The sequence below is a fragment of the Engystomops pustulosus genome, chromosome 9 (genome assembly GCF_040894005.1).
Source record: "Engystomops pustulosus chromosome 9, aEngPut4.maternal, whole genome shotgun sequence".
Classification (NCBI taxonomy): domain Eukaryota; kingdom Metazoa; phylum Chordata; class Amphibia; order Anura; family Leptodactylidae; genus Engystomops; species Engystomops pustulosus.
In genome coordinates this window covers 107,681,316-107,697,355 of record NC_092419.1, presented here as the reverse complement: position 1 = coordinate 107,697,355, position 16,040 = coordinate 107,681,316, and the positions used below count along the sequence as shown (strand labels likewise).

Genomic DNA, 16,040 nt, shown 5'->3' with positions numbered 1-16,040 from the left:
TTATATTTGTGGGCGGGGTCCATGAAAGGATTAGGTTACATTCCTGGGATATTAATTTCTTTTTATATTTTAGCTATATTGTTCTGATACAAAGTAAATCATCTGCAGCAGATTACTTTATAACATTTTCTATGATTGCAGTCACCACTAGGAGATTACTACGTACTGTATATACAGCCACCACTAGGAGGAGCTCAGCATATTACTACATACTGTATATACACCACCACTAGGGGGAGCTCAGGAGATTACTACATACTGTATATACAGCCACCACTAGGAGGAGCTCAGGAGATTACTACATAGTGTATATACAGCCACCACTAGGAGGAGCTCAGGAGATTACTGCATACTGTACATACAGCCACCACTAGAGGGAGCTCAGGAGATTACTACATACTGTATATACAGCCACCACTAGGAGGAGTTCAGGAGATTACTACATACTGTATATACAGCCAACACTAGGAGGAGCTCAGGATATTACTACATACTGTATATACAGCCACCACTAGGAGGAGCTCAGGGGATTACTACATACTGTATATACAGCCACCACTAGGAGGAGCTCAGGAGATTACTACATCCTGTATATACAGCCACCACTAGGGGGAGCTCAGGAGATTACTACATACTGTATATACAGCCACCGCTAGGAGGAGCTCAGGAGATTACTACATACTGTATATACACCACCACTAGGAGGAGCTCAGGAGATTACTATATACTGTATATACAGCCACCACTAGGAGGAGCTCAGCATATTACTACATACTGTATATACAGCCACCACTAGGAGGAGCTCAGGAGATTGCTACATACTGTATATACAGCCACCACTAGGAGGAGCTCAGGAGATTACTATATACTGTATATACAGCCACCACTAGGAGGAGCTCACGAGATTACTACATCCTGTATATACAGCCACCACTAGGAGGAGCTCAGGAGATTACTGCATACTGTATATACAGCCACCACTAGGAGGAGCTCAGTAGATTACTACATACTGTATATATAGCCACCACTAGGAGGAGCTCAGGAGATTACTACATACTGTATATACAGCCACCACTAGGGGGAGCTCAGGAGATTACTACATACTGTATATACAGCCACCACTAGGAGGAGCTCTAGTGATTATTGCATAAGGTTACCTTCAATTTTAATAGCATTTGCCACCCAGCTTTTCCAAACTCCTGAGCAGGAGGTATTCTATTCTGCTCTTGGCTAAATGGTGGCTTTTAAAGAGTTCAGGTATCCCCTTCCCTTTTCCTACAATAATCGCCTCCAACTACGCCCATCACCAGGGCCACCCAGCTTTCCTCAGATCATGACTGGCAATATAAATCTGCTCTTCTGTGTCTGCTCTGTGTCAGTCATTACTGCAGCCCTGGCCTTCCTTTCATGATTGGGGCTACACATGTGAGTGCGGTGTGTCCGGTCTCCTGCGCTGCGTTAGTTCTATTTCGCCTCCGTTACTACTGTTGACCTTTTACATTCCTGCCGTCTCTGGTTTCTAAGGTGCACAAGCCCGGACCTGCTCTAGTTCTACCTGACCGGGCTCAGCCAATCAGGCGCGGCGCTCGGGGCCCCCGGGGTCACTTGTGTTATTGTTTGAAGGGACAGGTATGGGACATTGCCAGGCGCTGGGTGATGGGAGTGCTGTAGCTGACAACGCCAAGTACACAATGTGACTGCAGCGACCTGGAGCAGATCCTCAGGAGACGGCCGCGTATGTCTCATCCATCGGCCAAAATGCAGAACGGATCCGTCAACAGCACCTTCACATCCGACAACTACCCAGAGAAACTACTGGAGAGGATGCGACTGTTGCGCTCGCAGCAGGACCTCTGCGATGTCACTCTGGAGGCTGAGGGGGCGCTGTTCCCGGCCCATAAGATTATCCTGGCCTCAGCCAGTTCCTACTGTCAGCTGCTGTTTGCTGATCCGAAAGTCGGAGGCTCCATCAGATTGAGGGATGTCAGCGCCAGAGGCCTCCAGAACCTCCTGGACTTCATCTACTCCAGCAGGCTGCAGCTGTCTTGGGACAATGTTGAAGACACCTTAAAGGCGGCAGAGGTTCTGCTCGTCCGGGAAGCGGTGAAACTCTGCCTCCGCTTTTTAGAAGACGGACTGAACCGGGACACATGCATGGACGTCCTGAAGATCACCAAGAGGCGCGGGCCGGAGGAGCTGGCTGAGAAGGCCACCGGACTCATCCATCACTCTGTCCCTGGTCATCCTGGAGACCTCAACCTGGTAGATAGAGAGACCTTGTGTAAACTTCTGGAGGAACCGCAGGGCTGCAGCGAGCTGGACCTGTTCCGCATGGCGGTGTCGTGGCTGCAGCATGACCCATCAAGACTGACGGCAGCTGCAGATGTTCTCAAGAGGGTCCGCTTCCCGCTGATCTCTCTAGAAGACCTCCAGAGATACGTCAAGGAGACCCCGGTCATGATGACTGACTCCCGCTGCTTTAGATACCTCCAGGAGGCGCTGAAGTACCACTCCCAGGTGTACGCTCAGCCCACCCTGCACTGCGAAGGCGCCACCATGAGGTCCAGTTGTGACAAGCTCCTGGTTCTGGGGGGCAGGACCACTGATAACCAGGTCTTGGGTAGTATCTGGGTACAAGGCGATGATGGCAGCTCGTGGTCTGAGCTCGGAGAGATGTGCTCCCCCGTGTACAATCACTGCGTGGCCGTCATCAATGACTTCCTCTACGTCATCGGAGGACAAACTAAATTTGACCCGTCTGGAAAACATCCATCAAACGAGGTGACGCTGTTATTGGGTTTATGGGGGGTCACGAGCTCCGGGCACTGTAGAGACTTTCACTAACTACTTGGCCTTTTAAAGGGGATGTCCACTTATCCTCTATACACAGGATGGATTGTTTGGTTCTGTCAGTGTTCAGACCCCCATGACCCATATTCCCTAAATGGGTGCCCCCCATTTCCCCAATCACTGAAGGCCCCTAACAATCTGACACTTAACCTTATACACAGGATAGGGATGAGGCCACTCAATCATCATACTATAAGATATACTTTGTGTCTCCCCATTGTTAAGATCTCTGCTTGCTTCACATGAATAAAGACTCGTAACATCTCATGTCTCATAGCTGAGGGTTTGTTGCAATTGTTAGCCAACCCAGACTGATACATTGCAACAAACTACGGGGAGAAGAGGGAAATGATTAACTCGCAGGGAATGTCCACAGGACACAAATGTACCAAACCCTCAGATGTACAAAGCAGATGACAGGAAGTAGAGATACGTATCAGGACAGGAGATGACTCCTAGAGGATAGTTCACACTGATACATTGTATCAGACTTCAGATGTGGTAGTTGATTGTTGTGACCACTAAGCAGGGGCGGGGCCATGACATCCAGATGTGTAAGCAAGGGATGGCAGCGTACCCCCACCCCGCGTGGCACATCATTGATCATGTGACTTCACCCTGCAGGTTCACCGCTTTGACCCGCGCTCCGGCTCATGGCTACAAGTTGCCGGGATGTTGGAGAGAAGAACGCGTTTCCACACCGAAGTGATTGGGGAACGTATCATCGCTGTGGGCGGAGGCTCCCTGCTCGGCCATCTCACCCAGAGCGTGGAGGAGTACCACCCCGCCGAAAACAAGTGGGAATACACCGCCCCCTTCCCCATCGCTGTGGCCGATCACGCTGGCACAACTCATAAGGGCATCATGTACATATCTGGTAAATATGAGACTAAACCTAACACTGCTGTGCTCTTAGCTCTCTGCATTAAACTGCAGAGAGAAGAGGCTATTGTACAGCCCAATGCAGGGATCCAAGAGAACAGCAGTGTGAGGACACACCCCCAGTGCACTCGGAGATGCTACAATCCTGGAATATAAATCCAAATTTCACAGTCCTGCTGTTACTAATAATAATACACAAAGCATCTCCCCTATGCTGAGCGACTGCAGTAGTAGCACTAGTGAAGCATTTTATTATACAGAGTGTGAAGCACAGCAGTGTTAGGACACACCCCTAGTGCATTTATAGAAGTTACAATTCTGGAATATAGACCCATACATCACAGTACAGCTGCTACTAACATACACAAAAGTATCATTACACATCTCTCCAGGGACGATACATAACACTGGCCGCAGAGAGCACAGAGCACAGCAGTGTGAGGTCTGATTACACATCTCCCCAGGGACAATACATAACACTAGCTGCAGAGAGCACAGAGCACAGCAGTGTGAGGAATGATTACACATCTCTCCAGGGAGGATACATGACACTGGCTGCAGAGAGCACAGAGCACAGCAGTGTGAGGTATGATTACACATCTCTCCAGACACAGTACATAACGCTGGCTGCAGAGAGCACAGAGCACAGCAGTGTGAGGAATGATTACACATCTCTCCAGGGACAATACATAACACTGGCTGCAGAGAGCACAGAGCACAGCAGTGTGAGGTATGATTACACATCTCTCCAGACACAGTACATAACGCTGGCTGCAGAGAGCACAGAGCACAGCAGTGTGAGGTCTGATTACACATCTCTCCAGGGACAATACATAACACTGGCTGCAGAGAGCACAGAGCACAACAGTGTGAGGTCTGATTACACATCTCTCCAGGGACAATACATAACACTGGCTGCAGAGAGCACAGAGCACAGCAGTGTGAGGTCTGATTACACATCTCTCCAGGGACAATACATAACACTGGCTGCAGAGAGCACAGAGCACAGCAGTGTGAGGTCTGATTACACATCTCTCCAGGGACAGTACATGACACTGGCTGCAGAGAGCACAGAGCACAGCAGTGTGAGGTATAATTACATATCTCTCCAGGGACAATACATAACACTGACTGCAGAGAGCACAGAGCACAGCAGTGTGAGGTCTGATTAAACGTCTCTCCAGGGATAATACATAACACTGGTAGCTAAGAGCACAGAGCACAGCAGTGTGAGGTCTGATTACACATCTCTCTTGAGACAGTACATAACACTGGCTGCAGAGAGCACAGAGCACAGCAGTGTGAGGTATGATTACACATCTCTCCAGGGACAATACATAACACTGGCTGCACAGAGCACAGAGCACAGCAGTGTGAGGTCTGATTACACATCTCTCCAGGGACAATACATAACACTGGCTGCAGAGAGCACAGCAGTGTGAGGTATGATTACACATCTCTCCAGGGACAATACATAACACTGGCTGCACAGAGCACAGAGCACAGCAGTGTGAGGTATGATTACACATCTCTCCAGGGACAATACATAACACTGGCTGCAGAGAGCACAGAGCACAGCAGTGTGAGGTATGATTACACATCTCTCCAGGGACAAGTTCCTAACACTGACTAGCCAAATTCCCTTCAAACACTTAAACATGGGGCTCCTGCCATAGAGTCTTATTGTGTTATTATGTATTTGCCTGCAGGCGGCTATTCTACTAGTAAGACTCTTAATGAAGTTTACAGCTATTTGCCCAGACTGAGGCGCTGGGTGGTAAATCGTGCCATGACCTTTCCCCGATGCGACCACGGAATGGCCGCCATTGGCGATAAGATTTTCTGTGTTGGAGGGCGCACATTGAATGCGGTGAGTTATGAAAATCAGGTTTTATTATTTATGGATTTTTTGATTACATGGGTTTTGGGGTTTGTTTTGTTTTTTTTTTGGGGGGGGGGGGGGATTTTTTAAATGTCAATAATTAAGCCATGTTCACATGCTGCATCTGAAGTGTGCATAGAAATACTATATTTGCGCAGAGGATAGTAGTTTCTTCAAGGCTGAGGCCGCATTCACACACACATTTCTTCGCGTTTACATTGCGTTTTTAAACGCATTACAACAGTCGAGGAGAGGTGATTTACATTACTGTAAACACTTGCATTTACAAAACTTGATTTAAACGCGCTGTTTAAGCATGTGTTAACAATGCATTTACACATGTTTTGTTAATGCAAGCGTTAACAGTGATGTAATTAAAGTAAATCCCCTCTTCTCAGCTGTTGTAATGCGTTTAAAAACACAATGTAAATGTAAACAGAACGCAACGTTTGAACGCACCCTATTACCATGCTTTCGGCTGATTTGAAAAAGTTTTTCTTGATCGTTGATTGATGTTAAGTGTGAACGCAGCCTGAAGTGATGAGAGGCTTCCAGGCTTCAATCAGTTTTACCACAACTCTAGTTTATTTCTTGGGGCTTTTGTTTAGGCGAAAGAGTGGATCCACGTGAATGAGACGGAGTATTACTGTCCGGCCAGCGACCAATGGAGCGCCCTCACACTCTCCGCCTTCGACTGCTGTCAGTTCAGTATGGCCACCCTCCAATCCAAGCTTTATATCACAGGAGGGGGCTCCCTAAGACGTATGAATAAAGAAGATGGCGTCTTCATCTATGACCCCAAATCCAAAGCCTGGAAGAAGACGGGGTCCCTGCCTCGTGCACTGGTGGACCACGCCTCATGCGCCATCCGATTACCATTTGGGATGATAGAGAAACAGGAGAAGGAGGAGGAAAGTCCAAGCCTCCCGAGCAAGAAGCGGTCAACGCTTAACCTGTTCATTACTGGGAAACACGAGCGGGAATTGTAGGGGGCGCAAATGGGTCCATTACACCCACAGGGGCAGCCGCTTCCTATAGGTTATTCCAGTGTTTAAAGGGGTGGGCAAGTTCATATTTGACAAGTTGTTGAGGATTAGGACATGGCTGACCCCCTGGCTGCTTCATTCCAGGTCATATAGACGGGGTCTGGAATAAGAGGCGCCACTTAAAACTTCAAAATACTCAACTGGAGCAAGACTTGGATCAGTGCGGGATCTGCGACCCATAATAATGACCCCGATCCTTTCAGAGGAGCCATCGATTCAATTCTAATTGCTGGAGAACCAATTAGGGTGATGGCACACGTGGCGTTTTGAATTAGTTTTTGGCTCGTTTTTGAACACGCATCTGTTTTTGACAGGTTTGACCAATTATCTTAATTCAAACTGGTCAAAAACGGATTAGTTTTCAAAAAACGCATCAGTTTTTTGGCGGACTTCTTTAAAATGGGGCAAAAAAGCGTTCAAAACACCACGTTCCGCTAACGTTACGTTATGAACGTGACACTAGCGGAACGTGTGAACGCCCCCTTAGGCTGCACCCATATGTGGATTTTGTATTTCCTACATGTCCAGGGGTGGGGCTCGGACTGATCACATATGTATATACATTGGCCGCACCCTTAATAGAAGGTGCAGGGCGCTTCTATTATACATTATTATGCTGTATATCTTCCTATAATAAACCCGATGATCATATATCAGTCTGTTGCCTACTACTATCGCTACTACCAAGCTGCCCCTGGTGCTCGTGGTGATTTGTCCAAACAAAAAACAATTCTATAGAGAAACGGCGGCCACCAACATTGTCTGCTTGTGCTTTCCACATATTAACAATGAGCACTAGATGGCGGTATTACTTTATTTGTCAGTGATATGGTGGTGGGGGTACAGAGGAGGGCATGGGGTGTGACATGAGGATGGTGCATGGCAGGTGAGGGCCTGCGCATGACTTTACATAGAGGTGAGTATTTGATATTACACTGTACCCAGTAATAAAGTTTGAATATTCAATTTCCTGTAGTACTCAGGCCTTGGTAGGCCTCATAGATTAGGTTTCCAATAGCAACCAATAAGATTGTAGTTTTCATTTTGTAACCTGCACTGGGAAAATAACAGTTTCAATGTGATTGGTTGCTATGGCAGGGCAGCTCATAACAACACACCTAGGCCTTTATGTGGGAAACCATAGACACAGCGCAGGTCATTCTATCCCTGAACTCCTGTGTAACCAGGAGACGCTGCACCCCATAGCGACTTCTCAATGGGGACGCACTTCTCCTTAAAAAAAATATACATATTTCTACACACACATGTCTGCTGATCTGTGTATCTAATCCTATCATGTGTGATACAGTCTTCTGAGCTGTGTATCTAATCCTATCCTGTGTGATACTGTCTGCTGTCTGTGTATCTAATCCTATCATGTGTGATACAGTCTGCTGAGCTGTGTATCTAATCCTATCCTGTGTGATACTGTCTGCTGAGCTGTGTATCTAATCCTTTCCTGTGTGATACTGTCTGCTGAGCTGTGTATCTAATCCTATCCTGTGTGATACTGTCTGCTGAGCTGTGTATCTAATCCTTTCCTGTGTGATACTGTCTGCTGAGCTGTGTATCTAATCCCATCATGTGTTATACTGTCTATTGGGCTGTGTGTCTAATCCTACCATGTGTTATACTACCTGCTGAGCAGTGTATCTAATCCTATCCTGTGTGATACTGTCTGCTGAGCTGTGTATCTAATCCCATTGTGTGTGGTACAGTCTGCTGAGCTGTGTATCTAATCCCTATAATGTGTGATACTGTCTGCTGAGTGTGATCCTGTTGGGCTATGTATCTAATCCTATTATGTGTGATACTGTCTGCTGAGCTGTTTATCTAATCCTATCCTGTGTGATACTGTCTGCTGAGCTGTGTATCCAATCCTGTCCGGTGTGATACTGTCTGCTGAGCTGTGTATCTAATCCTATCCTGTGTGATACTGTCTGCTGAGCTGTGTATCTAATCCTTTCCTGTGTGATACTGTATGCTGGGTGGTGTATCTAATCCTATCCTGTGTGATACTGTATGCTGGGTGGTGTATCTAATCCTATCCTGTGTGATACTGTCTGCTGAGCTGTGTATCTAATCCTCTCCTGTGTGATACAGTCTGCTGAGCTGTGTATCTAATCCTATCCTGTGTGATACTGTCTGCTGAGCAGTGTATCTAATCCTATCCTGTGTGATACTGTCTGCTGAGCTGTGTATCTAATCCCATCCTGTGTGATACTGCCTGCTGAGCTGTGTATCTAATCCTACCCTGTATGATACTGACTGCTGAGCTGTGTATCTAATCCTATCCTGTGTGATACTGTCTGCTGAGCTGTGTATCTAATCCTATCCTGTGTGATACTGTCTGCTGAGCTGTGTATCTAATCCTATCCTGTGTGATACTGTCTGCTGAGCTGTGTATCTAATCCTCTCCTGTGTGATACAGTCTGCTGAGCTGTGTATCTAATCCTATCCTGTGTGATATTGTCTGCTGATCTGTGTATCTAATCCTATCATGTGTGATACACCTCAGGACACCGCACATGACATGACACATGACCCCACGATCATTTAGAAGATTGGTAACTTTAATGAGTTATCTAGCGGTTGGTGCTTGGATACGCTGTATCTCCTCTTGGTAGGTCTTGGTTGACGCCGTCTCCCGCCTCTTTGCTGACCGCCTCCATCTTCTTTGCGTTAACCCTTGGCTGGATCCGCAGTACGGCGAGAAGGCGCCACAGAACCCCTTTCCCGTGGTATATCCTCATCCTGTGACAAGGTCGGCTGCAGATAGGGGTGGGCTTGGTGGTCTCGCTGGTGATCCGGTGTGTTCTGGGTCGCACCATGTGGTGCTTGTTTAACCCTTTAGTGATTGTCTGCACTGAAGCAATCGATTCCACAGATTTCACATCCTTTGATTTTGATGTCTCCAGAAAAACACAGAAAAGTGCAAGGAAAGCGGGGACCACCGAAAACTGCATAGCTCCAGAATTAGGAGAACAAGAACCGGGAATGTCCGCTCCTCGCTGCGGGAGATACAGGCAAAGCTTCTGGAATGTCTTAGATCCTCTGCTGTTGATGTCATAGAATGTTCTGATGTAATGGATTGTGGATACATGTAGTCACCACTAGAGGGAGCTTATCTGTATTCTATGATGGCTGGAGCTCCCCCTAGTGGTGCTAAATATACTATGTGTGGGGTATCATGAATTTGTGCATCATTCATAATACTCCCCCTGCCGGTATTCTATGAGCCCGATATACTAAGAGGCTCCGTGCACCCGGAGGAACTGTGCGTCAGGTTCTGCTTGGTGTAGAATTATGCTGTAGCTTTTTGTAGAATCCTGGTGTGAGCTATAGCAAATGACCCGCACCATGACCCGCTCCATGACCCGCTCCATGACCCGCTCCATGACGCGCCCCATGACCTGCTACATGACCAGCTCCATGAATAACCCCATGACCAACCCCAATGACCCGCCCCATGACCCGCCCCATGACCCGCTCCATGACCTGCTACATGACCAGCTCCATGAATAACCCCATGACCAACCCCAATGACCCGGCCCATGACCCGCCCCATGATCCGCCCCATGACCCGCCCCATGACCAGCTTCATGACCCACCATGGCCACCTGGGGGAATAGTTATTGATCTGTATTCTCAGGGGAAGTTCTATATGAGAAAAGGGCCAGAACCATAGACCTGTATCTGATGGGCTGGTGTTCTGGTATCACCTCCCTGTGTGTCATCACTTTAATAACTGCCCTGATGCTCCTCATCCTCAAGGACCTGCGTGATTTATTGGGGCAAATTTATGAAAAGGGCTTACTTTACTCCAGAAAGTGAGGACAAAATTCTATTGGGTCAGCAGTATTTTTGGCGCATGGACCTTTTTTGTCACAAGGCCACGCCCTTTTGTCAAACTAATCAGCACATTGATTCTGTATGTGTTCCTACATAGGAGGCAGTATTATAGTAGTTATATTCCTGTACATAGGGGTCAGTATTATAGTAGTTATATTCCTGTACACAGGGGGCAGTATTATAGTAGTTATATTCCTGTACATAGGGGGCAGTATTATAGTAGTTATATTCCTGTACACAGGGGACAGTATTATAGTAGTTATATTCCTGTACATAGGGGGCAGTATTATAGTAGTTATATTCCTGTACATAGGGGGCAGTATTATAGTAGTTATATTCCTGTACATAGGGGGCAGTATTATAGTAGTTATATTCCTGTACATAGGGGGCAGTATTATAGTAGTTATAATCTTGTACATAGGAGGCAGTATTATAGTAGTTATATTCCTGTACATAGGGGGCAGTATTATAGTAGTTATATTCCTGTACATAGGGGGGAGGATTATAGTAGTTATAATCTTGTACATAGGAGGCAGTATTATAGTAGTTATATTCCTGTACATAGGGGGCAGTATTATAGTAGTTATATTCCTGTACATAGGGGGCAGTATTATAGTAGTTATATTCCTGTACACAGGGGACAGTATTATAGTAGTTATATTCCTGTACATAGGGGGCAGTATTATAGTAGTTATATTCCTGTACATAGGGGGCAGTATTATAGTAGTTATATTCCTGTACATAGGGGGCAGTATTATAGTAGTTATATTCCTGTACATAGGGGTCAGTATTATAGTAGCTATATTCCTGTACATAGGGGGCAGTATTATAGTAGTTATATTCCTGTACATAGAGGACAGTATTATAGTAGTTATATTCCTGTACATAGGGGGAAGTATTATAGTAGTTATATTCCTGTACATAGGGGGCAGTATTATAGTAGTTATATTCCTGTACATAGGGGGCAGTATTATAGTAGTTATATTATTGTACATAGGGGGCAGTATTATAGTAGTTATATTCCTGTACATAGGGGGCAGTATTATAGTAGTTATATTCTTGTACATAGGGGGCAGTATTATAGTAGTTATATTCTTGTACATAGGGGGCAGTATTATAGTAGTTATATTCCTGTACATAGGGGGCAGTATTATAGTAGTTATATTCTTGTACATAGGGGGCAGTATTATAGTAGTTATATTCTTGTACATAGGGGGCAGTATTATAGTAGTTATATTCTTGTACATAGGAGGCAGTATTATAGTAGTTATATTCCTATACATAGGGGCAGTATTATAGTAGTTATATTCTTGTACACAGGGGGCAGTATTATAGTAGTTATATTCCTGTACATAGGGGGCAGTATTATAGTAGTTATATTCTTGTACATAGGGGGCAGTATTATAGTAGTTATATTCTTGTACATAGGGGCAGTATTATAGTAGTTATATTCCTGTACATAAGGGGCAGTATTATAGTAGTTATATTCCTGTACATAGGGGGCACTATTATAGTAGTTATATTCTTGTACATAGGGGCAGTATTATAGTAGTTATATTCCTGTACATAGGGGGCAGTATTATAGTAGTTATATTCCTGTACATAGGGGGCAGTATTATAGTAGTTATATTCCTGTACATAGGGGGCAGTATTATAGTAGTTATATTCCTGTACATAGGGGGCAGTATTATAGTAGTTATATTCCTGTACACAGGGGGCAGTATTATAGTAGTTATATTCCTGTACATAGGGGGCAGTATTATAGTAGTTATATTCCTGTACATAGGAGGCAGTATTATAGTAGTTATATTCTTGTACATAGGGGCAGTATTATAGTAGTTATATTCCTGTACATAGGGGGCAGTATTATAGTAGTTATATTCCTGTATATAGGGGGCAGTATTATAGTAGTTATATTCCTGTACATAGGGGGCAGTATTATAGTAGTTATATTCCTGTACATAGGAGGCAGTATTAAAGTAGTTATATTCCTGTACATAGGGGGCAGTATAATAGTAGTTATATTCCTGTACATAGGGGGCAGTATTATAGTAGCTATATTCTTGTACATAGGGGGCAGTATTATAGTAGTTATATTCCTGTACATAGGGGGCAGTATAATAGTAGTTATATTCCTGTACATAGGGGGCAGTATTATAGTAGCTATATTCTTGTACATAGGGGGCAGTATTATAGTAGTTATATTCTTGTACATAGGGGGCAGTATTATAGCAGTTATATCACTGTACATAGGGGGCAGTATTATAGTAGTTATATTCTTGTACATAGGGGGCAGTATTAAAGTAGTTATATTCCTGTACATAGGAGGCAGTATTATAGTAGTTATATTCCTGTACATAGGGGGCAGTATTATAGTAGTTATATTCCTGTACATAGGGGGCAGTATTATAGTAGTTATATTCTTGTACATAGGGGGCAGTATTATAGTAGTTATATTCCTGTACATAGGGGGCGGTATTATAGTAGTTATATTCTTGTACACAGGAGCAGTATTATAGTAGTTATATTCCTGTACATAGGGGGCAGTATTATAGTAGTTATATTCTTGTACATAGGGGGCAGTATTATAGTAGTTATAGTCTTGTACATAGGGGGCAGTATTATAGTAGTTATATTCCTGTACATAGGGGGGCAGTATTATAGTAGTTATATTCTTGTACATAGGGGCCAGTATTATAGTAGTTATATTCTTGTACATAGAGGGCAGTATTATAGTAGTTATATTCTTGTACATAGGGGGCAGTATTATAGTAGTTATATTCCTGTACATAGGGGGCAGTATTATAGTAGTTATATTCCTGTACATAGTGGGCAGTATTATAGTAGTTATATTCCTGTACATAGGGGGCAGTATTATAGTAGTTATATTCTTGTACATAGGGGGCAGTATTATAGTAGTTATATTCTTGTACATAGGGGGCAGTATTATAGTAGTTATATTCTTGTACATAGGGGGCAGTATTATAGTAGTTATATTCCTGTACATAGGGGGCAGTATTATAGTAGTTATATTCCTGTACACAGGGGGCAGTATTATAGTAGTTATATTCCTGTACATAGGGGGCAGTATTATAGTAGTTATAGACCTGTACATAGGGGGCAGTATTATAGTAGTTATATTCTTGTACATAGGGGGCAGTATTATAGTAGTTATAGACCTGTACATAGGGGGCAGTATTATAGTAGTTATATTCTTGTACATAGGGGGCAGTATTAAAGTAGTTATATTCCTGTACATAGGGGCAGTATTATAGTAGTTCTATTCCTGTACATAGGGGTCAGTATTATAGTAGTTATATTCTTGTACATAGGGGGCAGTATTATAGTAGTTCTATTCCTGTACATAGGGGCAGTATTATAGTAGTTATATTCCTGTACATAGGGGGCAGTATTATAGTAGTTATATTCCTGTACATAGGGGGCAGTATTATAGTAGTTATATACTTGTACATAGGGGACAGTATTATAGTAGTTATATTCTTGTACATAGGGGACAGTATTATACTAGTTATATTCTTGTACATAGGGAGCAGTATTATAGTAGTTATATTCCTGTACACAGGGGGCAGTATTATAGTAGTTATATTCCTGTACATAGGGGGCAGTATTATAGTAGTTATATTCTTGTACATAGGGGGCAGTATTATAGTAGATATATTCTTGTACATAGGGGTCAGTATTATAGTAGTTATATTCCTGTACATAGGGGACAGTATTATAGTAGTTATATCCCTGTACATAGGGGGCAGTATTATAGTAGTTATATTCTTGTACATAGGGGGCAGTATTATAGTAGTTATATTCCTGTACACAGGGGGCAGTATTATAGTAGTTATATTCTTGTACATAGGGGGCAGTATTATAGTAGTTATATTCCTGTACATAGGGGGCAGTATTATAGTAGTTATATACTTGTACATAGGGGACAGTATTATAGTAGTTATATTCTTGTACATAGGGGACAGTATTATACTAGTTATATTCTTGTACATAGGGAGCAGTATTATAGTAGTTATATTCCTGTACACAGGGGGCAGTATTATAGTAGTTATATTCCTGTACATAGGGGGCAGTATTATAGTAGTTATATTCTTGTACATAGGGGGCAGTATTATAGTAGATATATTCTTGTACATAGGGGTCAGTATTATAGTAGTTATATTCCTGTACATAGGGGACAGTATTATAGTAGTTATATCCCTGTACATAGGGGGCAGTATTATAGTAGTTATATTCTTGTACATAGGGGGACAATATTATAGTAGTTATATTCCTGTACATAGGAGGCAGTATTATAGTAGTTATATTCTTGTACATAGGGGGCAGTATTATAGTAGTTATATTCCTGTACACAGGGGGCAGTATTATAGTAGTTATATTCTTGTACATAGGGGGCAGTATTATAGTAGTTATATTCCTGTACACAGGGGGCAGTATTATAGTAGTTATATTCCTGTACATAGGGGGCAGTATTATAGTAGTTATATTCTTGTACATAGGGAGCAGTATTATAGTAGTTATATTCTTGTACATCGGGGGCAGTATTATAGTAGTTATATCCCTGTACATAGGGGACAGTATTATAGTAGTTATATTCCTGTACATAGGGGGCAGTATTATAGTAGTTATATTCTTGTACATAGGGGGCAGTATTATAGTAGTTATATTCCTGTACACAGGGGGCAGTATTATAGTAGTTATATTATAGTGTCTATCACTGTGTATATGAGTAGTCTCTCTGATGTTATACTCGGATATCTCAGCCTCGTTGTATCCTCTGGTCTCATTGTATATTAATGAGATTTGTTGTTGTGATGAATCTCCATTTACTGCAAATCCAATAAACCTCCCAGTAATAAACCTTTAGCATTGGGGACATACATTAGGCCGGGATCCATTACTAGTTATTGTCCCGCTGGTTCCGCTGCTCCCTGTACACTCCATCACATTTATAGCTGGAGCGTCTCCATAAACACATTTTACTGTAACCTTTCAAGGAGACATAAATTATCAGCATCTGCGGGTGATAAGTCATTACATACATTACATACTCTCCGTGCTTTGTGTAGGGACCTATAACGGAGACTCCGGTCATTGCTCCCTGCATGTATAGATAGAAATGCATTTTCCTGTATAATACTGCAGTACCTGTCCCTGCCCCCAGGGGATGTGCTGACCTCCCCCCAGTGTCACCATCACATAGGGTGCACTCACAGGTTACATGTAGGGACAGGACGTCCAGGTGTAGTATGGAGTAATGGCACTCCCTATGGCGCTGACATATGCTGCCGGCTGCTGTTTCCGGATGTTTTCCCCCTTGGGAATTCCTGCCAGTAACAGTCAGAGATTGTGTAACACCAGACGCTGCCTGTGCTGCTATAACCCAGGCGGAAGGTCACCCAAACCAGAAGATCAAGTCCCCAAGTGCCTGCACGAGGATAACAAACTATTAAAGGGACTATTAAAGGGGCGCCAAGTCTTTTGCAACTAACATAAAGCTAAAAGAT

General features: G+C 43.7%; 1 protein-coding gene across 1 annotated transcript; it reads left to right on the top strand.

The window, feature by feature from the left end:
* Positions 1–118: 118 nt before the first annotated feature.
* Positions 119–7,318, top strand: LOC140077867 (kelch-like protein 9). The gene is made up of 4 exons (XM_072125431.1): positions 119–2,781; positions 3,475–3,727; positions 5,442–5,602; positions 6,223–7,318. Exons 1-4 carry the CDS (start codon positions 1,738–1,740, stop codon positions 6,601–6,603), a joined length of 1,839 nt encoding a protein of 612 aa, XP_071981532.1. The 5' UTR covers positions 119–1,737; the 3' UTR covers positions 6,604–7,318.
* Positions 7,319–16,040: the final 8,722 nt, after the last annotated feature.